General features: G+C 42.1%; 2 protein-coding genes across 8 annotated transcripts in view; one reads left to right on the top strand and one right to left on the bottom strand.

The window, feature by feature from the left end:
* Positions 1-16,937, bottom strand: part of LSM14A (LSM14A mRNA processing body assembly factor) — a 33,697-nt gene extending 16,760 nt beyond the window's left edge. For 3 of the 5 annotated variants that reach the window (XM_048816907.2, XM_048816910.2, XM_048816909.2), the window contains exons 1-2: positions 16,571-16,937; positions 1,602-1,765 (exon numbers count right to left, since the gene is read on the bottom strand). In XM_048816907.2, the coding sequence (XP_048672864.1) occupies positions 1,602-1,765; positions 16,571-16,691 (285 nt within the window). In that variant the 5' untranslated portion in view covers positions 16,692-16,937. The remainder of the gene's footprint in view (positions 1-1,601; positions 1,766-16,570) is intronic. The other 2 variants (XM_048816906.2, XM_048816908.2) reach the window with 1 other exon arrangement.
* Positions 16,938-20,560: 3,623 nt separating this feature from the next.
* LOC125620775 (transcription initiation factor TFIID subunit 4) overlaps positions 20,561-23,874 on the top strand; it is a 214,588-nt gene continuing 211,274 nt past the window's right edge. For all 3 annotated transcript variants that reach the window (XM_048816905.2, XM_048816904.2, XM_048816903.2), the window contains exon 1: positions 20,561-21,930. In XM_048816905.2, coding sequence (XP_048672862.2) covers positions 20,610-21,930 — 1,321 coding nt within the window. In that variant the 5' untranslated portion in view covers positions 20,561-20,609. The remainder of the gene's footprint in view (positions 21,931-23,874) is intronic.

Raw genomic sequence — 23,874 nt, 5'->3', positions numbered from 1 at the left:
ATTTATAAAAGGAATACACATTGTTTAATATAGACCTTTCAAACTGACAGATATTGGAAACAGTAAAGAAAGCCTCAAAATACTGAAGTACCTGGATTATTCCATGTTAGAATTATTCCACAAGTAAGAATAAGTACATAGGCAAGACTTCCACAAATATGCATACAATTTGGGGCATTCTCACACATTTTACAGTGTTGCCAACTCGAGATTTCACCACAGAATTCATAATATTTGGTGTTTTCTTAAAGCCTTAGTTTCTGGACTCATGTGATTACAAAAGAATCTCAGTTTTCCTTAAAAAAAGTTTTCAAGGTTGATTAAGTGTCTGTCTACACTGCAATAAATAACCCATGGCACAGAGTCTCAGAGCCCCCTGGTCAGTTGACTCAGACTCACACTGCAGGACTAAAAAAATTGCAGTGTAGACATTTGGGCCGGGGCTCCAGCTGAGGCCCAAATGTCTACAGTGCTATTTTATAGCCCTACAGCCTGAGCCCAAATCAATTGACCCAGTCCAGCTGCATCTATGCCATGGGTCTTTTATCACAATGCAGACACACCCAAAAACTCAGAACCTAGAAAGCAAACAAAACACCCAAAATGCATTATTATTATTATTATTTTTTTTTTTAAGTCTTGTGATCTTTTAGTGTCCAACTCACGTTTTTTAATGTCTGGCACTGGCAATATTGTAATTTCATAGCTTCTGAATAAGTCTGTCAGAAACACTTGGGCTAAGTTTAGTGGCAAGAGCTTTATTTGAGAATTGTGCCTTCTGGGCTAGTATGTGAACATTAAAATTGTGTCATTCAATATACGGAGAATTAACCAAGTTCCTTTTAATTCCCCACCCTCTCCGTCTACTATCAGAATGGCAATTCGAGAACATCCTAGCAACTATTAAGACATATAGCATGCACATATAGCTTTGCCTGTGAGGAGAGATTTGAGACACCAAGGGTGGTTGGCTCTCCCAAGCCACAGGGAGACTACAAGATTGTGTGTGCGTCAGGAGAGGTGTGAAGTCAACTGGAGATGCACTGTTTTCCCTTCAAAGAATGACTACTTCCTTTTAAAATAGCTTCCCTTTAGCATGGAGACTTTTTTGATCTAGAACAAAATCAATATTATTTAATATACTTGCAGGACACAGAAATTTGAACATGCAAGCCAAGATTCTTAGAAGTGACTAGTGATTTTGGGTGCTGCTGTTTGTGTGTCCACCTTGACAGACCTTAAGGAGCCTGATTTTCAGAAAGTACTGAGCACCACCCTCAAAAGTCAGACAGTTAAGGAGTCAAGTTACACACCCAAAAATTATTATTCACTTTTGCAAATCTTGGCCAGAGTGTCTAAAACACTGTTCTGTAGAGCAAACTTTCAGTTATTGTTTCCAAAGCATTAATTGCCACAATCATGGAAAGCAAATCTGGTTCCAAAAGAACAATTCTACAACTTTAGAATGCCCAGATCTTGGCACTGTGTGGTTCACAACACAATGCAGCGTGAACAGTTTTACTCTTCAACATGTTTCTGGCAGATAACTGGACAGTATTAAATTACATCCTTGGATTGCAACAAACATATCTAAATCTTACTTGAACAATAGCTGGGTCCTGGGGCAGAGAACACTGTGGCTTTGGTGGCTCACAAACAGTAAGGTCTTTAATATCACTACCACGGAATATAATATACTCAAAGACTTCATCGCGAGGTGGTATAGGACGATCTGTTGGTCTATCTTCTGTACCAAAGGAACGCACTGCAGGAGGGAAGGGGGAGGAAAAAAAAATCAGGTCAAGAGTTATGTTGTTTCAGATACCACAGTTTTATGAGATATTTATACATCCGTTCTGACAGAGCCAAACGGAAAATTTGTATCACTGATTTTCACCTCCCGATAGACACCAAACACACAAAACAGAGAAAATACTATTTAATATTCACTAGGGGCACCGTTTGTTGCCAACACACCAAATCACCTTACAACTAATACAAGAAAAAAATTGTTTATGACTTGCAAAAAACCCACTAGTTAAATTTAAAGATAGAAAGCTTCTTTGCCCTGTTCCACTTAGAGGTGAGTCATCATCTTTACCAACATTTGTTAACTGGAATAAGTTTTATTAGTTCTGGCATTAGCTACAGAAGTGTTCAGAGTAATAATCAATATAAGCCACAAGTGATAAACCTACTCTTGTCAGTCTAAGCTGTATGATAAATTGCTACTACAAAAGGTCCCCCCCCTTTTTTTTTTTAAAGGAGAAGCTTGCTGAAAAATAGGTGATCTAGACTGACCAGTCCTCGAAAGTAAATACCCACCACTAAAACAAACATTTTTATGCGGATATGCAACTACGTGAGACATCCTATGGAAGTGGCCTTGTTCTCAGAGACCTGAATTACCTTCTGGCAGTGGCATATGTTGATTTCTAGATTAACAGAATAGCAAATTAAATTATGCCCCTAGTACTTCATTTAAGGATCACAAGGATAAACAAGACTGACCTAAAGTGATAAAGACAAGAATATTTTTCAATGAGAATCTCATTTCACACATAAATTATAAGCTCTGTAAAAAGGAGGTGAAAAATAAGAGTCCAGAATAGATGTAATGCATATACTATTTGCCTTGTAGAAGAAGGTTTAACTAAGTTATTCTAAACTCATACTCATGTAAATTTAGATTACACTGTTGATGAATTCATTGGGACAGGGCTGTGTTCATAAATGTGGTATGTTTTGTGCAAACACAACACATTGAGTATTACTGTAATGTTAGTGTAAAAATTAGATTTTACATACCTAACTGAATTCCAAAAATTTTACAAGTCACCACTGCATTAACAGACTTCCTATTGGGTCCCTCTTGTTTCACCACGCATAGCCCCCCACCACATATTACTAACAGGCATGGTGTGTTATCAGTTCCTTCTGCCTTCAAACTTTGAGAGAGGATAGGAGGAGGGGAGGACACAAGGCAAAGTCTTATCTCCTTCCTCCTCTTCAGGTATTTCTTGAGCAGGCAGTCTACTCCTGTTACCTTGGCTTCCTTACTTCTAACCCTTTGTAATCTGGCTTTTGTCCTCCACTGGGACTGCTGTCATTAAGGTCCCTAGTGACTTCTTCCTAGTGAAGTCTAAGGGCCTCCTCTCTATTTGTCATCCCAGCACTGCCAGCTTCAAGTGCTCAGAAACTCTAATTCATACACTCCAAAAATTAATAGGTTGACAAAAAATAATGAAATTTTAAAATAGATTGTTTTATTTGCATTCTGGTTTTCAAGCAACTATGAAGTCTAGAAACTCTTTTAAATGAAAGCTGAGATTCTCTAGTAATCACATGGCTCTATGAGCTGCGGCTTTAAGAAAAACACCAAATATTATTTTATTGCCAGTCTCACAATAAGCGTTACAAACTATCATCTTCACCATCATCAACCACACCATTCCTCCTTAACTTCCACCTCCCTTGGTTTTCACAGCTTTATGTTTGGCTAGCTCTCCTCCTCATGGTCCTTCAGTATTTCCATCTTCTCTCCATTTCTAGTCTCCTGTGTACCACAGATTTTTGTCCTGCCCACCCATCCTCTCTTAGCCCCATGTCTACAACTTAAACTCAAGTCACCTAACCATCTTCGAAGAGCTTCAATTAGAATAGTTATTTCTGCACCAAACCTCTCCCTGTCCAGTTAGACCCCTGAGGCCTCTCACATAGCTCTTCTTGGAACTAGAAGACTTCTAGTAAGTTGTAAAAGGAAAATTATGCCAATCCAAAAGCTATGCTTTTAGTCTTAGTATATTTATCTAGGCATTTTATAACTTAATTATTTGTTTCAGAAAAATTTGCATGGAACTGAAATAAGGTTCACTGTTATGCAATTCCTATAAGCTTTTTTTTATTATTAATTTTAAGAGATGGTTCACACTTGCCATCCTCCTGTCCTTTGAGTGGTAGCTGAATTTTACTTTTTTGTTTGTTTGGAGCACTTGGATGTGCACACTCTCTGGTATGGATGATTTATTTAACCCAGTGGTTCCCAAACTTGTTCCGCCGCTTGTGCGGGGAAAGCCCCTGGCGGGCCAGGCCGGTTTGTTTACCTGCCGCATCCGCAGGTTCGGCCGATTGCGGCTCCCAGTGGCCGCGGTTCTCTGCTCCAGGCCAATGGGAACTGCTGGAAGCGGCGGCCAGTATGTCCCTTGGCCTGCGCCGCTTCCAGCAACTCCCATTGGCCTGGAGCAGCGAACCGCGGCCACTGGGAGCCGCGATCGGCCGAACCTGCGGATGCGGCAGGTAAACAAACCGGCCTGGCCCGCCAGGGGCTTTCCCTGCACAAGCGGCGGAACAAGTTTGGGCACCACTAATTTAACCTATTCCATTTGCTAAGTACTTTCTCTCAAGACTTCAGTCTCAGAAAATGTCCAAAAAGTAAGCATGTTCTTAACGTCTTTTATTGTGAAAGCCAACATTAAAAAAGAAAAAAAAAATTAGCTTGTCTACTTTAATTATTCCCCAGCAATCCAGTACACCAGAGATTCTCAGCACATAACCTATTACAAAATTCTGAATAAACCAATCTGAATGTCCTCTGCACGCCAAAGACATTGAGCTGGCTGGCTAATTTTAAAAATTGATCTGGATTAATAACTGTCCTGATGTCAGATTTTGATTCCACAATTTTCCATTATTTTAATGCAGTGAGCTGTGATCACCCACTTCAAATAGATTCTATTCCAGGGGGAATTCTGCACCATAAAATTAAAAATTCTGCACACTCTCTCTTAAAATTCTGCAAAATTCTGTGTATTTTATTTGTCAAAACAATATAATCACACTAGTTTCAATTATTTTAGTAATTTATTTCAAAATACCTGTCATCAAGTATGTCTGTAACAATACAGACAATGCAAAAGATTCAGAAAATGTTTTTTTGACCAATAGATTCCTTACTAGGCAATACATACAAAACTCTGAACTACATTTAAACTACAACACAGAACCGTATTTCCTGCCCCCCTCAGAAGCAAAGGCTTGGAGAAGTCAGGGGTAAATGGAGGGGCTGAAGGAGAGGGAAGGAGCCTGGGAGTAAATCTGGAGGATTGTTGGGTATGGGTGGGAGAAATATGGAACAGGTTTTTTTTGGTGGGCAGGGAGGAATTGTTAGGGAGCCTCTCCCATGCAGACTCTAGCTGACCCCAGTTTCTCCCATTCAGACAGGCACATCTGCTCCTGTCCCCATGTATACCTCCACTGCCACTCAGACATCACTCTCCTCAACGCCATGTGGCCCTGTACCTCCTCCCCCATCCCCACGTGCCTCCACTCAGCCATCCCTCTTCCGACCATGTGGCTCTGCACTACCTTCCCCCGTGGTCCCGTGCTTCCACTCCCATTCAGCCCCTGTCCCAGTCTGTCCTCTCCCAATAGCCCTTATGAACCCCAGACTGTGATGCCCCCCTGGGAGCCCAATGGGCTCCACACTGTCATGTTGTCCCCATATCCCGTCTCCCGACCAGGCCACACTGGCAGGGCATTGCAAGGTAGAAGTTATTTTCTGCGGGGGAAAAAAAATATGTGCAGCACATGAATTACATGCACAAGCATTGATGCAGAGTTCCTCCAGGAGTAAGATTTAGGGCTAGTCCATCAGCCACTTCAGCTCTGAGCTCAGCCTACAAGCTTTATTTGGGAACACTCATGCTGGATAAGTGATGGAAAGATTCCATAGCTTCTCTGAATAGCTTTTGATTTTGCCTTCTGTGGATTCCTGTTAAGATAAAAGCACATTACCACTGCATTAGTAGTGTCATTGGCTGTGATTTGCCAAGTCCACTGAAACCTCTTAATTGCTTTTGCAAGAAGCTTCCTTGCAGAATCTCCTTGAGTAAATTGATGCTATGTTTTAATGAGGTGTACTCCTCACATTCAGTGCAAACATCCACAAGTGGGAATCAAATGAGGAGAGACAATCCTCCTGGGAGTTCCTAATGTCATTGGAAAGCTGAGGGAACTATCCTTTTTCAGCCAGCCAGCCAAACATGAGGTTGATGGTGACTGTGAAAGAATTTCTGAGTTTTTACAACAAAAGTTAGGACTCTTCGATGTTGCTACTTTCTATACAAGTTTTTAAAAGTATGCTGAACATGCAATGACAAGAATGTCTGGATGAAACAACATCTTAGGTTCTATGGGTAAATTTAAATGATTACAGCATTTAAATCTATCAAAAGATCAAACCATATTCCCCTCCACTTTAATAGTGGAAATTTAATTAATGACACATTTGATCTTGAAGTCATCTCCTTTTTGCTAATCCTCTTTTTAAAAAAACCAACACAACAAAAACCCTGAGACCATCTTCATTCTCCAGACTTTTATTGTGCGTTATGTATAAGTTGGCCAACCTTATGTGCCCTAAAAATAGGAAGCGGTGTATGTAAAAATCAGTTTCCCCTGCAAGCGACAATGTTCTTTCAAGCATCTGAATTTCTAAAATTATTGGATTTCTGGTAGCTCTATTTTGCAGATGACCTTTAGATAATAGGACTTCCACACGACAGAAAGTATTTGCTTCTGAATGTTCGTAAGTTTAACTTTGACAGTAAAATTGATAATAGGAACTACTAATCAAAGTAATGTCTAAAATTCACTCTCAGAGATCATCACTGCAGAAGTCCTAACATTCATCTTGTGACCAGCATTTTCATGGTAATAAACTTGTCAATAAAGACTATCAAACAAAATAAGGATCTGGGTTGTGAAGGAGAAAGTTCTTATTCAAGCATCAATAACTGTAGTAAGCAGGGATTTAATTTCAGTTACTATCTTGAATGGCTCAGGTTTGGGGATCTCCCTCACATCCTTAGCCACGAAGACAGACAAAGAATTTGTTTAGTTTCTCCACAATGGCCTTATCTACCTTGAGTGCTCCTTTACCATCTCTAACCAATTTATTTGAGCATAAGCTTTCATGAGCTACAACTCACTTCATTGGATGCATCCGATGAAGTGAGCTGTAGCTCACGAAAGCTTATGCTCAAATAAATTGGTTAGTCTCTAAGGTGCCAAAAGTACTCCTTTTCTTTTTGTGAATGCAGACTAACACGGCTGTTACTCTGAAATTTACTATCTCTATCATCCAGTGGCCCCACTGCTTACCTAGGAAGCTTCCTGCTTCTGACGTAATTAATTTTTTTTTGCTGTTACTGTTTGAGTCTTTGGGTAGCCTAGTATTTTTTGACCTTCCTAATTATATTTTTAACATTTCACTTGCCAGAGTTCCTGCTCCTTTTAATTTTCCTCAGTAGGATTTAACTTACACTTTTTAAAGGATGCCTTTTTGCCTCTGCTTCTTTTACTTTGTTGTTTAGCCACAGTAGCATGGTTTTTGGTCCTCTTTTTTTAATATGGGGTATACACTTAAATTGAGCCCTTATTTTGGGGTCTTTAAAAAGTTTCCATGCAGCTTGCAGGTATTTCATTTTTGGCACTATACCTTTTAATTTTTGTTTAAACTACCTCATTTTTGTGTAGTTCCCCTTTCTGAAATTAAATGATATCGTGGTAGGCTGCTTTGGAGTTCCTCCCTCCTCTTCAGGGATGTTAAATTTTATTGTGTTATGGTCACTATTACCAAGCGGTTCAGCTATAGTCAACTCTTGGACCATATCCTTTGCTCTACTTAGGACTAAATCAAGAATTGCCTCGCCTCTTGTGGGTTCCAGGACTAACTGCTCCAGGAAATAGTCATTTAACATTTTAAGAATAGGTTTCCCTCGAAAGGGGATGAAATTTGAAGACCCACAACAAGGATTTCCTAAAGAGAGGCATTAGTTGACTAATGCTTGAAAAAGCTGTGATTAAATAAAACAGACGTTCCCAAACTGCAGGGTGTTCTCTCCTCTCCCCACCCAAATCAGGAGGTACAATGAGGTTTTTGGGGGGCGTGGAGTAAGCAGCACTGAGAAGAGGTGCTTCCAAGTCAGCTGCAGCTTTCAGGCCATCTGTGACCCTCCCTGGCAACGCCCTTTTAGGACGATGCTGCCATCATTGGACCGGAAATTTTGCAGAACTCAAGTAGGGGACTTTGCTCAAGCTCAGGTCAGCTTAATGCAGGCAGGCTGATGCACCTGTTCATTGCAAGGGCACCAGATTTGGTGGGAGAAGAAGGGGGTCAGAAAGCAGCAGCATGGAGGAGATAGAAGCTCTCAGAAGCTGCACATGGTCTTGCTGGGCTTGGCAGCAGGTTAGAGGCAATGGTGGCTGGGCACCTGCTCCTGATGGGATGTGCAGAGAGGACGGGGGAGAGCGAACCAGGGATGTCCCTTCCTCCTCACGTCCTGCATGCACCCTGCCTCCCCCAAGAATCCTACATTCTGCTCTACCCAGCGTTGCCTATGTAGAAAGTGACCCCGGGGAGGGGACGGGACATGAATAAAACATGCATCTCCGAGGGGGAGGGGACGTACAGCAAAAAAAAGATTGAGAATCTCTGAAACCAAGTGTTCACTATTCTCTGTCATGATGTGAGCAATGTATGTTGTTGTTCTTGTCCTTTTAAGATCATCAAGTTACTATGTAACAAACAAGTCTTGTTGATGAAGAAACAGTGCAGTTCCGTATTTTTAGAACTTTATTTTCATTATCACTGCTATGATATGAGTTTTTGGATTTTTTCCTAAGTATCTTACTTTCCTTTCTAATTTAGACGGCTTTGCAATGGTCTCTACAAACACAAAATGAATAGAGATAAATTCCCTTAAAACAATAGCCATGTGTGAATCGGTATTAACTATCCTATGGAATTGAAGTCAGGTAAGAACGCAAACATTTTTAGCTGCATAAAAAGTTTCTCTCTGTAACACAACAAGGCTGACTGGTCTCCAACCATAAGGGCTGGTCTCCAACTATAGGGCTGTCAACTCATTGCAGTTAACTCATGCGATTAACTTTAAAAAATTAATTGCAATTAATCACAGTTTTAATCACATTGTTAAACAATAGAATACTAATTAAAATATATTAAATATTTTTGGATGTTCTACATTTTCAAATATATAGATTTCAATTACAACACAAAACAAAAAATGCAAAACTTTAGAGCCTACAAGTCCACTCAGTCCCACTTCTTGTTCAGCCAATTGTTAAGACAAATAAGTTTGTTTACATTTATGGGAGATAATGCTGCCCACTTCTTCTTTACAGTGTCACCAAAAAGTGAGAACAGGCGTTCGCATAGGACTTTTGTAGCCAGCATTGCAAGGCATTTACGTGCCAGATATACTAAACATTTGTATACCCCTTTGTGCTTTGGCCACTATTCCAGAGGACATGCTTCCAAGCTGATGATGCTCGTTAACAAAAAATAATGCATTAATTAAAATTGTGACTGTACATTTCCAACTCTATTTTACCAGTATTCCGCCATACATTTCATGTTATAGTAGTCTCAGATGATGACTCAGCACATACGCATTTTAAGAACGCTTTCGCGGCAGATTTGACAAAACGCAAAGAAGGTACCAATGTGAGATTTCTAAAGATAGCTACAGCACTCAACCCAAGGTGCCTTCCAAGTGCCTTCCAAAATCTGAGAGTGACGAGGTGTGGAGCATGCTTTCTGAAGTCTTCAAAGAGCAACACTCCAAAGCGGAAACTACAGAACCTGAACCACCAAAAAAGAAAAATCAACCTTCTGTTGGTGGCATCTGACTCAGAGGATGAAAGTGAAAATGCGTGGGTCTGAACTGCTTTGGATTCTAATCGAACAGAACCCATCATCAGCATGGACACATGTCCTCTGGAATGGTGGTTGAAGCGTGAAGTATGAATCTTTAGGACATCTGGCATGTAAATAACTTGCGACTCTGGCTACAACAGTGCCGTGAGAACCCCTGTTCTCACTTTAGTGACCTTGTGAACAAGCAGGTAGCATTATCTCCTGCAAATAAAAACAAACTTATTTGTCTGAGTGATTGGCTGAACAAGAAATAAGACTGGTTGGACTTGTAGGCTCTAAAGTTTTACATTGTTTTGTTTTTGAGTAAACTTATTTTTTTGTACGTAATTCTCAACTTGTAAGTTTAACCTTCATAAAGATTGCTCTACAGTACTTGTATTAGATGAATTGAAAAACACTATTTCTTATGTTTTTACAGTGCAAATATTTGTAATCAAAAATATAAAGTGAGCATTGTACACTTTGCATTCTGCGTTATAATTAAAATCAATATATTTGAAAATGTAGAAAACATCCAAAAATATTTAAATAAATGGTATTCTATTAATTTTTTTAAGCGCATGATCATGATTAATTTTTTTAATTGCTTGAGAGCCCTAATTAGAACTAAATTCAATAGGAGTTGATTCAATTGTGTAGACAACCAGATTAAGACATTGTGTTTCAGTAGCAAGAATAAGTGAAGAAATTGCTACTAAAGAACAAAACAAAAGATTTCAGAGAAGAGGTAAGCAGGGCACGCTAGAAAAGGGAGGAAAAGAAGAAAATGAGATGTTTTTGAGCAAGCACTACACAAAAAACACCAACCAAATTGTCCTGAAATAACTTGCATAAGAAAAAGGTCAGAAAACAGTTTCTGCCTGATTGTCCAGTCTCGGGGTTGGGTTATCCCCACTCTGCCGAACTGTTCATCCTCCCGCAACCTATCAGTCTCAAAAGATTCATAGAGGCCCTGTGCCTCTGTACTACTTCAAGAGCTGTGCTTCCTCCTGGAGAGCTGTTAACGTCTCCTCTTCATCCTCTGTAATTAGTGAGCCTAAATAAACTGAATACTGATCAGTTCGAATAAATTATGCTGTGAATCCCCTATGGGAAGAGGGTGTGATGATGTAGCAAAGGGGATCCATCCCCTGTCCCTGTTTCCTTCCTCATGCATACAGCCAGATCCTTGCAGATGTGCTTCTGTGGAATCAGGTGGAAGATACAATAGATCCAGTATTCTTCCCTTCCACTGACATAAACAGAGGGGAGCCTCTGGCTTTTAGTTGGCAGGTTTCTTGAACAAAACTACTACCTTGTGTGTACACACACACACACACACGTACACACACAGAGTAAAAACTGAGGACACTGTCTTCCTCTCCCCATTTCTGTCTTTCATATCAGCCTTGCCTTGCAAATTTCAGACATGTTCAACTCTGCACATTCCCATCCCACCAGCTGTGGGATGGGGGAAAAAAGTTTCTATTTCCTCTATCCTTCCATACACATCTTTAATAGGGAGCCTCTCCATATGGCACAAGTTTCATTATTCATTTAGAGTCTGCAAAGATTGTAAAAGTGTAACTAAACATAGTATTTCAAGTTCATAATGCATTTGTATTATGTTGCTGACTCTAAATATGGCCTGTTTTCTCCTTATATATTTTGTTTATCAATGACTGAATAAAGCAGTGAGCTCATATTTGTATAAGAGATTCAGGGTTTTCTGGGCTATAGAATTTACATTTAAATTCTAGTCTCAACTGAAAACATTACGTTTTAGATTTTTGCAATCCTAGCATATAAATATAGATTCCATAACACCAGAGATCATTAACATTCACAGGGGTCTTTTTAGGGATGGTAAAACACAAACATGAAAAACTAACATTCCACACAGAGGACAAAATTTATTTAATACAGAACTATGGTGGACTTGTCTACATGATGCATTAGCATGTGACACGCTGGTGCATCCTAACTATCTAAGTGGAGCCTAACTGGTGCACTCTAAAAGTTCCCTAGTGCGAGCTGATGCAGTCCTGTTTCAAACAGTACTACATCAATGCACACTAGGGAACTTTTAGTGCATGCCAGCTGATGCACAATAAAATACCATTTAGACAAGCCCTGTCAGTGCTTCCCAAATGAAGAATTTACCAATCAGTTCACACTGAAGTAGGATATATCTACAGTAACTATTCTCAGCATCATTCCAACACACAAATCTAGGCTATTAGAATAGAGCAATACAGTTCAAAGTGAGCTAAGGCCTACTCATGATTGCACTATAACACAAAACCTTAACTCCAAACTTCTCTATGGGAAAATAGAGACACACACTTCACACACACTATCAGAGGCTCGTTCACCTGCACATCTACCAATGTGATCTATGCCATCATGTGCCAGCAATCCCCCTTTGCCATGTACGTTGGTCAAACTGGACAGTCTCTACGTAAAAGAATAAACGGACACAAATCAGATGTCAAGAATTATAACATTCATAAACCAGTCGGAGAACACTTCAATCTCTCTGGTCACGCGATTACAAACATGAAAGTTGCGATATTACAACAGAAAAACTTCAGAAACAGACTCCAACGAGAGACTGCTGAATTGGAATTAATTTGCAAATTGGATACAATTAACTTAGGCTTGAATAGAGACTGGGAGTGGTTGAGTCATTATAAAAAGTAACCTATTTCCCCTTGTTTATTCCTTACCCCTCCCTCCCACGGTTCCTCAGATGTTCTTGTTAAACCCTGGATTTGTGCTGGAAATGGCCCACCTTGCTTATCATACACATTGTAAGGAAAATGATCACTTTAGATAAGCTATTACCAGCAGGAGAGTGGGGTGGGGGGAAAGAAAACATTTTGTAGTGATGAACACCCATTTTTTCATGGTCTGTGTGTATAAAAACATCCTCACTTTTTTTTCCCCCCTCATGGTCTGTGTGTATAAAAACATCCTCACTGTATTTTCCCACTTTATGCATCCGATGAAGTGAGCTGTAGCTCAGGAAAGCTTATGCTCAAATAAATTGGTTTGTCTCTAAAGTGCCACAAGTACTCCTTTTCTTTTTTTAAAGTTTTGTTGTTTATCTTTTGGGGCCCAGTCCTGCTGCCACTGACTTCAATAGGAGTTTTCTACTATTATTTCAACAACAGCAGGATCAGGCACTATGTGAGGGAGTACGCTGCCCTCTACTGGCTAACTGCAGAATATGAAAACACCTTTATGTGCCAAGCTACCAGAACTCTTCTTTTAACTCTTGTGGTAGAGCCTCAGTTTTTGATAGTTAAAGGATCAGGGTTCTAGTTCTGACAGTGTGTTTTAGTATGGAGAGAAGACAATCTCTCCCTAGTTAAAGGTTGCAGTCTGTCCAATTCTCAACCCACACTGTTATTTTGGCTTAAGAATGGCTTATTTTGGTTTAGCTAAAACTAATTTCTAACTGACAAACAAAACTGAAATAAGAATATCCAATATAGCCTTTTTCACCAGTTTAAAACACTGAACAACTTAAACCAGTGCAACTTTCTTGGGTAGATGAGACTCAATCTAGATAAGAGTAACATGAGGCTGGCTGGCTGGGATGACGCAACTGGAAGAAACATTTGATTCAGGCCGTCCATTTGCTTTTTTGGCCAGGATTTGCAACAGGGGGTTCCAGTTAAGAGTCCTGGCTGCTACCAGCTCAGGTGGCTGCTACTGCCAAGTAGGGATATAAATACTGTTAAAAAACTTAACCGTTTAAATGATTAAAATTATATCGTTTAACTAGGTAAACGATTAAAGGGAGAGGGCGCAGGGCCAGGGTTAACAGTAAGACTAATACTTACCAGTTAACCATTTAATATTTTACACCCCTATTGCTAAGTCAGGTTTTTTACATCTGTGGATGATTATAAGGTTGCACCCATTTCTTTCAGATGTGGACCTTGCAATCATCATCTAGCACCTGTCACTTCAAGATTAGATGACTGCAACACATTTTAAAGAGGGCAAGTCTTAAAATCCATTCCAAAACTGCAGCTAGTCCAGAATTTAGCAGCCTGCTTGTTAGCAGTATCTCTCTTTATGAGCATATTAACCTCAGGCTTCATGGCCTATTTAAGGGCTCACACAGATTTTGATGTATAAAATCCTACGTGGCCTCAGACCAACCCCTTTAAGAGACTGGCTTTCTCTCGGTAACATACTGTCACAGTTGAGGTCAGCAGACATGCCCAAGTTGGAACCCCCTTAGTGAGAGAAGGTTGACAGATACTTGAGCCTTTGGAATTTGTTTCCTGCATTGCTACATAACTACATATCTGGTAACACTCAGGGTGTGCCACAAGGCCCAACTTTTCTCCCTCAACTATAAGGAGATAGGTAGGGATGGACAGCAGTGCTGTGGGCTTCTGGTGACGATTTGTGGAGTGTTTAATTGGTTAGATTTATATTTGATTCAATCTCAGGATAACTGACAGGTTTATTTCTAAAAGGTTGTGATGGGTGACAAGAACACTGGATGGGCATTCTATTTTTATTGCACAGTAAAAAAATCCAAGTAAATAAAGCTCAGAAGCAAAGTACAACTCAACATAAATATGGCAAAAACTGGACCATACTGAACATGTATATCCTGTCATATGTGCACTGAAAAAGCCATTATTAGTTTGGTCAGCACTGCTCACTCCTTTAACAATCCCTCCCACTCACAGCAGAAGTAAATATAGACTGTAGGCTCCCTGGGACAGAGACGATCTTGAGCCTTTATATGTGGAATCACAGTCTAGGAGTCCTTAGGTGCCACTGCAGTATAAATAACTTACATCTATTTAATCTTTCACTTACTGCAATCTTAGCTGTTACTTTTAATGAACAGATTAATTCAATGTGATATTAAATTGATGGCATCATGAACTACAGTATTTTATAGAAACTTTGGCCCCAATTCTGCATACTCTTATTCATATGCTTGAAGTTCAACATGTGTTGCATGTATATACGGTATTGGGACTATTTTTCTTTGCACATTAGCTATTTAGAGCTCTGTTTTGCATGAGCTGTTGTCTAATGAACTTTCACCAAAGCCAATGTACTACTGTAAGAAACTGAGTAGACAAATGTATAACATTTAATAAGTGGCCTTTAATCCAATGACATAACACTGAAGACAAAGGACAGTACATACTTCAGAGGGCAACACATGAAATATGCTTTCTAAACCTTTTATGTTGTCTGGATTACACAGAAAGCTATTTTTCTTTTGGTCTAACAGGGAAAAAATTCTCCCTGTCATTTAATTTGTATTATTTAAACAAGATTTTCAAGAGATGTAGATCATATAAAAACTATAGCAAAATACATTTGTATTTTAAAGCACATAGTACACGCTGAAAGAGAGCAACTTCTATTTTCTACCTGCATAAATTCATTTTTTGAGACTGACGTTCTGTGTTCAGAGAGCCCCGTATGAAATAGACCACCACCACACCTGGCAAGTCCCATCACAGATGCTTCCTTCTCACTGTGTGCACTAAAATCCATGGACTCCAGACATCCCCCACACTGCCTAAAGCCCTCTGTTCTCCCACACATCATCAATACAAGTACCCAACATACTGCCCAAGGATTCTGCTACACTTGGCATCGTTTTCCCCTCCTCAACCTTGACTCTCCATGGCAGATGAGGCTACCAAAATGACAAGTACAATATAAGAATGTGTCTGTATATATAAAAAGACCTGAAAGAGAGCTCTGTGGAAACTGAAAGTTTCTCTCTTTCACCACCAGAAGCTGGTCCAATAAAAAGTATTACAGTACCTCACCCACCTTGTCTTTCTTTATAAGCTAGAGAACAAAATGACCCACAGTCCAGTTCACCTTGCTGGTAAACACACACACAGTGCCAATCTCAGCATCAATAATCTACAGGTTCCTCTTCTAGAAGCTCTCAACCCTTTCCCCCCACCCTCACCCAGTCAGCAATGCTGTGAAGTTCTGCATCAAAGGTATACAGGAAGACTTTATCCATTAGTGGAAGATACAGGCCCTTAAGCCTTTGGTCCCTTTAACCTTTAGCTAAAGCCCTGGTGGAATACTTAGTGCTGATGTACAAGCTTCCTTTATGCATATCATTAATACTATCCTCACAATCTTCCTTGTGCTCTTATCCTGGACTCTCTGCTCACAATATACAGGTCCACTTAACAGCCAATTTTCTCTGCCTTCTCCCTAATTCAGGGCTAGCCCAACAACACTGTAGACTTCCTCAGAGTAGAGAATCCCTGCTCCGTTTCTCACCAAACACCAGTTCTGCGTCACTAGCACACACATTACAAAAGCTGCTCTCCGAGTTCCCGCACCACCACTGCCCCTCACCCAGTCCCACTCCACAGTGAAGTTACTGGTCCTAGTGGCCCCACAGCGCATCTCCCTTTCTCTGCGTCCCCCATGGCCTCAGTCCGGACCAGCTCTGCAGAGAGCTCTGCTAACAGTGGGCCGGAGCCCTCGTAGCAGCTTTTGAATCTGACCCCCGACTGCCCCCCAGCTCCTGCCTCCTCACCCGAACCCTCCGCCACTGGGGGCGCTGCACCGACAGGGAACGAGGCTGCAGCACCCCCCAGGCCCCTGCTCCACTTCCCTCGGCGGCCCCTCACCTTTGGCCAGTGCCACTATGGAGTCCCGGTCCTTTCATAGCGTAAAGCGGGCCGCCGCTCCGCGCTCCTCCCGCTCGTTAGCCAGCGCCACGGTGGAGTCCTGTGTGGCCCGTCTCCCCCCACCCGTAGCGCACCGGGACTCCCGAGGCCGCGGCCGTCCGCTCGCCATCCCCTCCCGCTCGCCCCTTACCCTTGGCCAGCGCCACGGTGGAGTTCTCGGTGTCGATGGTGTACAGAATCCCTTCATAGCGGATCTCGGCCTTGGAGATGAGGCTGATCTTGCTGCCGATGTAGGGCGTCCCCCCGCTCATGGCGCCGGCTCCCCGGACAGGGACCCCCTTGCCGAGCGCTCCTGAGGCTGGACACGGACGGCTACGCGAACCCCCTCACAGTCCGAGCGGACACTCTAGTTCTCTGGGTTTAGGCGCGAGCGCGTGTTGATCGTTCAGCAACCGCTCCCCCCACGCAGACCCCTCAGCACAACCCCTGTCGAAAGCAGTCCAAAGCTACCAACATGGCCGCCGCCTTCATCTTCCTTCAGAACCGCCCCCCCCTCAGTCCCAGGCCGCGAAATGGATGCCGGGAACAGAGCGATCTCGCGATAGCCGCGGCCTCACAGGTGCGGAGGGAGGGATGAGGAGGGAGAAGCTGCTGGGGTTGGGAGAAGAGGGGCTGCAGAGAGGAAAGTGGGATAGAGAGGAAGAGGTTTATTGAACAGATTGTGCTTATAAAGTGTAGAGTCCGCCATTCATTAGACTGTAAATACACCTTTCTGTGCACATATGGCATGTGTCCTGCTGCACATGCTGCATGGCACTTTGAGTGGCCTTCAATGACATCATTTGCAATTTCATTTCACTTACATCACTCCTGAGCGTGTTTGTCTGCCACGCTGGAGGCGTGTCACACGTTGTCTTTTAGCCCATGGGGAAAAAAACAAAAAACCAGTGTGTGAAATACTTTGGCTTTGCTGAGAGACAAGCCACCGGCCATGAAATGCCACACACACATATTTTAATAAGCAATGGTTTAGGCCCTAGGCCTGCAGTCAGTATTCATGCTGGAGTTCTGCCTAGGCACCTGGGTGGGGATGTGTGGTTCTCATTCCAGGATTAGTGCCTTGGTTCTCTCACATATGATGTGTTAACCTGAACAAGTTAAAAGGAAACACCAACCAGTTTGTTCAACAGCATGAACATTTTTAAATACTTTTCCATATTTATAAACTTTGAAATGTATTCGAAAATAAAGTTGACAGTGACAGGAATAACTATTACATAAAATTAGTCCAACATATACACAAATCATACGTGCTTCATTACAAGTCTTTTAGATGTCTGGCTAATTTTATGAAGTGCAGACCTAAGGACCAATCCTGTAAACACTTATACACGTACTTAACTTTATATATGTGAATAAGCACTTTGACATCAACGTGACTGCTTGTGTGACTAAAATTAAGAATGTGCATAAATGTTTGTAGGTTTGGACCCAAATATGCAATTGTATCACATTTTGTACACTAAGATATAGCTTACATGTATTATATTGTCATAAAAAGGTTAAAGTGGATCAGTTAAGTGGAGGCAGAAAAATTAATGTTTTACAGATTACCCACTCACACATATACTTTAAACCTTTAATTAAAACTGGTTCCTTTTTTTTTTAAAGCTCTAAAAATTCACATAAACAAATTGTGATTTGCAACCCTCTGTATAGACACTTATGGCTTATTTTGGTTTAGTTTAACCCAATTTCTAAGGGGTTGTCTACACACAGTTTTTGTACTGCTTTAACTATATTGGTTTAGATACAGATGTAGTTAGTGGTACAAACCCTTAGTTTGGATGCAGTTATACTGATATAAACATGTTTTTACTAGTGTAGCTTATTCTGCATGTTAAGTTATACCAGTATAAGCAGCTTAATAATGGTATAACAGTATGCACACACTGTGTTGTACTGATTTAAATACATTGATAAGAAATCATGCCGCTAAGTGAAATAATTCAGTATAAAAATAAATCAGTCTAAAAACTGCGGTTAAACCAGGCCTAATTGATTTAACTATACTGAAACAAGTCTGGTTTAAACTGAAATAAGAGCATCCACAAGAACCTTTTGCACCAGTTTAATTAAATCAATTTAAAATCACACCTTTAGTTAAACTAGGGTGAGAGAACGGATGGTGCCTTAGAGCTTGTTTACACTGGCAATTTACAGCACAGCAACTTTCTCGCTCACGGGGGTGAGGACAAATATTCCCATTCCTATGCTTGGGAAGTAGACTGCCTCACCCAGACAAGAACCCTTTCCAGATTAAAAAATGTCTATATAAAATATTAATTGTCTTATTTTTTCAATGTGAAGAAAAGGCCGATACCTGCCTCCTTCCATCATAAACTATTGCAAAATCCCTTACCTCCTTCCAACACCCCCCCCCATGAGCTTTTTGATAAAGGCCCTGATCCTGCAAACACCTATGAATGTGCGTAAAGTCAGTGGGACTGCTAGGCTGGCAGTTGAACTTTGTCTGGCTTCACAAGATCTATCAGAGTAGGGCAATTAAAGTATAATTATTATATAATTTAAATTGTTATTTAAAATCTATTGTAGAAACATCTAGAGGCCTCACCCAAGCTGGCCCCCTTGTGCTTGGATCGATATAGCGAAAATGGGTACCTCAAAAGTGTTACATTCCAAAAGACAAGGCATAATATGTGGATGAGAAAAACAAGTGGATTAGGGTAAGGCAGAGGAGATGGGTTAACAAGAATGTGATTTCTTTCTCTCTCTTTTAGAACTTTTCTTTCCTAGAAGTTGGCAATGAGGAGAGACCAGCCTGCCAACAGCCCCCAAATCCTGCTCTATGGGATTACAGAAAGAGGGGAATGTGCCAACCCAAAGATTCCCCTTCTTAGTTATCCCAATGTGATTATATCCCTGAATTTCTTTCCCATTATCCTCCTAGCATCCCTCTCACACTTCTCTGAAAAAAGACCCAGAGAGCTCCCTGGGCTCTCCCCACTGTCAGAAGGATCTTCCCCTTGTGCATCAGGAGGCTAAGTTGCCTTGTGAAATACAATAATATAAGTGAAAGAAAAACTGTTAATTTATGGAACTATTTGTTGTGAATAAGAAGATTTTGCTGCTTGTTTTCAGCATTCAGAGTCTACAAAGAGAAAATGACCTGTCCTCACCAGAAGTGCTTCTACGAACTTGAGGGGCTGTGCTGTGAACTCTAAACCTGGCTCACATCTGGGGCTTTCACCCCGGGCGGGTGGGGGTTTTCAGCGGGGAGCCCAGCCAGCACTGGGGCTCTCAGCTCTACATGGATTTCACTGCCAGGAGCCTGGTTGTCCCTGGCTCCTTGCTGCCCCCCATCTTGGGGAGCCCCAGGGAGCAGCTGGGCTCCCAGTGGGGATCCACGAGTCTGGAGCATTGTGAAGAGTCGAGAGCCTGGGCAATAGCTGGATTCACAGCTGGCGCCCCCACTTGCCCAGGGGTGACAGCCCCAGCTGTGAGCAAAGTTTGGGGTTCACCGTAGGGCACCAACCAGCCCTTCTCCTCAATTTCAGAGCTCCAAAGTGACGCTGTGAAACTGACAAGAATGACAGCCAACAGCCAAAGTAAGTAAAGCAGTGTCTATACAGACACTGCTGTTGCCTTAAGTACACGTGCATGAGCCCCATGCTTCTCATGGAGGTGGAGTTATGTCAGTGCAATAGGGCACTTACATGGGCTGCAGCAAGGCTGGAATGTAGACACTGGTGTAATTAGATTGACATATCGTGGCTTACATAGATCTAACTTTGTTGTGTAGACCTGGTGCTTTGTACAATGAGGTGGCCTAGCTGGTGAGGTGCACTGCAAACTTTGGTGGCAAGCACAAGGCCCAGTGGTTGGGGTGACACGATGGAGTGCCACAGAAATCTGCAGATGGAGGGTGCAACCAGAGTGACCAGAACCTGCCCAGCCTACAGGTAAACCCCCCCAGTGACCCACACAGAGAGCCGAAGAGGCAGGCAGCAACTGAGAGCGAGAGGAGCCTAAGGCTGCAGCACAAAGCGACTCGCGCTCCTCTGCCCTCTCTCCTTCCCTCAGCCAGGCTCAGCCCCTCTAAGCGGAGGGAGGAGGACGAGGAGGCCGACCCCTCCCAGAATGCCTTGCGCTCGGCGGAAGCCGGGCGCGTCTGTGAGCTGAGCGGCCGGCTCGCAGCTCGGCGCAAGATGGCGGCGGGCGCCTCGGACCCCCTGGAAGAGATGCTGCTCTTCTCTGAAGAGGTGGACGAGAAGGCGGTCAGCGACCTGGTGGGCTCCCTGGAATCGCAGCTGGCCGGCGGGCGGGGCTCCGCCGAGGGCCCCTCCCCTAACAGCAGCCCCCCATCCCACCAGCAGCAAGAGCACCAGGGGACCCTGGTGGAGGGCGGCAGCCTAGTCCAGCAGCAGCAGCAAGGGCATCCTGCTCCTCCTCATTTCCCCGGGGCAGGGGAGGCAGCCAGGTGCCCAAGTGCCGTGGGCAGCCCAACCCCAGCCCAGGGGACACCCCCAGCCTTGTCCGCCCCAGCGGCGGCGGCCGGGCGGGGAGCGAGTGTAAACAGTAGTAGCATGCAGCAATCACATGGAGCAGCTCCTCGCAGCATCACCCCGAGTCCACCTGCTGCCCCTGTCTCACTGCAAGCCGCTGCCCCACCTCCGCCTGCTGGCGCCCCAGCCCAGCCTGTCAACAACCACGTGGATGTCAATGCCACTGCTCTCGCTGCTGGCAGTGGTGCCCGGGAAGTGGAGAGTCCCAGACCTGGGTGTAGTCCTCCTGCAGCAGCCGCTGGTGCGGTGAACAGTGTGTTGCTGCTTAACTCCGAGGCCGCCACTGCTGGGGGGTCGCCTGAGGCTGCCGGTGCTGTCACTCCAGCAGCCGCAGCAAGTCGGGAACTTTCAAAGGCGGTAATGCTGGGTAGTACAGCTGCTGCTGCTCCTCCTCCTCCGGCTGCTCTCTCCCTTCTCCAGAGACCTGCACTGCATACTGTTCCTCCCGCTGCACACAGTGCGAATGGCACTTCCTCCAGCGCTCCTGTGGGTGTCACTCAGAGCCTAAAGGCTGGTTGTGCCCCAGCAGCAATAACACAAGTTGTCAACCATCAGAATCCGTCTGTCGGCCACAACAAACCAGAATCCTCTACAGCACAGACTAAACTCCTCACACACAATCCTGCAGTAAATGCACTCAGTAGCTCTACCAGTTCTGTTCCTACAATGAATCTTGTCACCCATCCAGCCCAAAGTTCAGTAGCCAACTGTGCCCCTGTAGTGTCCAGCACCATCACCCTCAATGCTATATCTAAACCCACAGTAAATATTATAGGGCCACCTGCCTCTGCTGTTGGTGTAGCCAAATCAGCCACTGCTGTACCTGTCGTCTCTGCAGTTCCCCAGTCGCTGTCACCCAGGCCTGCAGTAGGCACTGCTCAGAGAATAGTTGCACCACAATTGATTGTTAGACCGCCTCAGCAGACTACAATCCAGTTGCCTCCAGGTTTTACTATACCACCTGGTAAGTGGAAATTACAGGCTTGTTAATCTCTGCTAACCCGTTTTCCTCACTGTGATTTTTCAAAGTTGTGGCTGTGCTACAAACCAAGTACAGAACTATCAAATAAATGCATGGTACACCAGTAATCACATGTTTTTAAAATGAATTCTGTTCTAATAGACACATTGTCATTACTAAAAATATTATTTAATCAATTTAAAATCTGTGGGGTCTAATTTAAAAAAATGTTGCGATGGTTGTTGGGGAGAATTATTTGCTTTGTTAAAGGAAAATGTTAATCACAGTAAGTTTTTTAAAAACTGTGCAGTAAAATAAAACAAAACACTTAAGGTTTATTTTAGAAGTTGCTGATTTATAGATAGGTGTAATCTGGTTGTAGGTCTAAATTTTGTTAACTTTTATTTACTACTGCTGACATTGGGAAAAGTTCTCCCCATTCAAGCTCTGCCTGTTCTGATGTGGTTAATTGAATAAACTAATGTTATGCTTTCAATCTCAATACATATATTGTGCTATTCACCATAGTATCTGGGCCTCTCCTCACATCAGTAGGATTCACCCCCTAATTCCAAAGTAACAATTTTACCCCACTCCTTCTGCTCATAATGATGATTTCTTAATTATTCAGTCTTGTTGATACTCAACAATAAACTGTTAGTAGTATGTGGCTTTGTTTTTAAAAAATACTAGTTCAGTAAGGTTGACCATAACCAAAACAATAGCAATATATCCTCATGCCAACAATTCCTGATTTAAATGGCTATTTTACTGTCTGTCTTGAATTTTGAAGGGTGTCCGATATTGTTTTGTCATGCTTGAGTGCTAGTGGTGCAAATGGTGCACAAGTCCTTGCCTCTGAAATTTGGTGATTTATTCAAATGAAGTTTAATTGTTTTTCTTATGCAAATAAAGAATCTTCATCCATTAATACATTGTATGATCTGAAGTTGTTTTTCTTGCCTCAGAATTCCTTAAAGTGTTTGACATCAGTTAAGTAAATGAAGTTTATGGACTGGTATGCTTGCTGTGTGTGAATAAAAATTTGTCTTTAGTGCAGTGTGTTAAATAGTTGTGAAGTTGACCACAGGTAATGAAACTCCTGCCATTTTTTTTTTGTAGACTGCTACTGCATAGATCAGGCAAATTCTTATGGCTTTATGAAGATCTCATTTAACTTGGAACAGATATCAAGTTGTTTTTAGAAAGTGAAAGTGTAATTATGTAGATGGTATATTAGCACACTTTGCTATTGTTTCCTATACCCTGGCGTGTATGTCATAACTTACCATCAATTTCAGAAGCTGAATGCTATCATTGCTTTGTTCTACTGTTTGGTTGTTAAACAGAAGAGGAAAATGATACTCTTGAAACAAACATTTTATAAAAAGAAAAGGAGTACTTGTGGCACCTTAGAGACTAACCAATTTGCGAATACAGACTAACACGGCTGTTCCTCTGAAACATTTTATAGATTTTTAGAAAATATTGTTGAAAGACGTTAGTAGCATGCAAACTTACATGTGTTTGTTTTTGCTCTATAGAACTACTTTCTAGTCAATCAATTAAAGTTACTTAAATTTGAATACAAAAGTCAAACAGACAAGTGTTCTCAAGGGATAAGCTGGAGAGAAAATGAAAATATCTATAGTTCGACTGCAAAAGTAATGGACAGCTCATTACTGATTTTAAAATAGTGCAGTTTTCATAGAGGAAACTTGTGTTTAAAGCTGAAACTTTAAAAAATACTCTTTTTTTTGAGTAGGTCTTCTTAAATTATATCACAGGCTCTTAAAGTCAGCTTCCTGTTTAGCTAGCTGGCAGTAGAGCTGAATAACAGCCCATAATGTTGCTTCAGATGTGCATATGTTTTATAAGCATAGATCAGTAAAACTAAATATAACAATGTCCTGAACCTGAATTAATCACATTCATTTTAAAAACAAA

The sequence above is a fragment of the Caretta caretta genome, chromosome 12 (genome assembly GCF_965140235.1).
Source record: "Caretta caretta isolate rCarCar2 chromosome 12, rCarCar1.hap1, whole genome shotgun sequence".
In the NCBI taxonomy this organism is placed as follows: Eukaryota; Metazoa; Chordata; order Testudines; family Cheloniidae; genus Caretta; species Caretta caretta.
The sequence above is the reverse complement of the archived record's forward strand: the minus strand, read 5'-3'. Positions and strand labels throughout refer to the sequence as shown.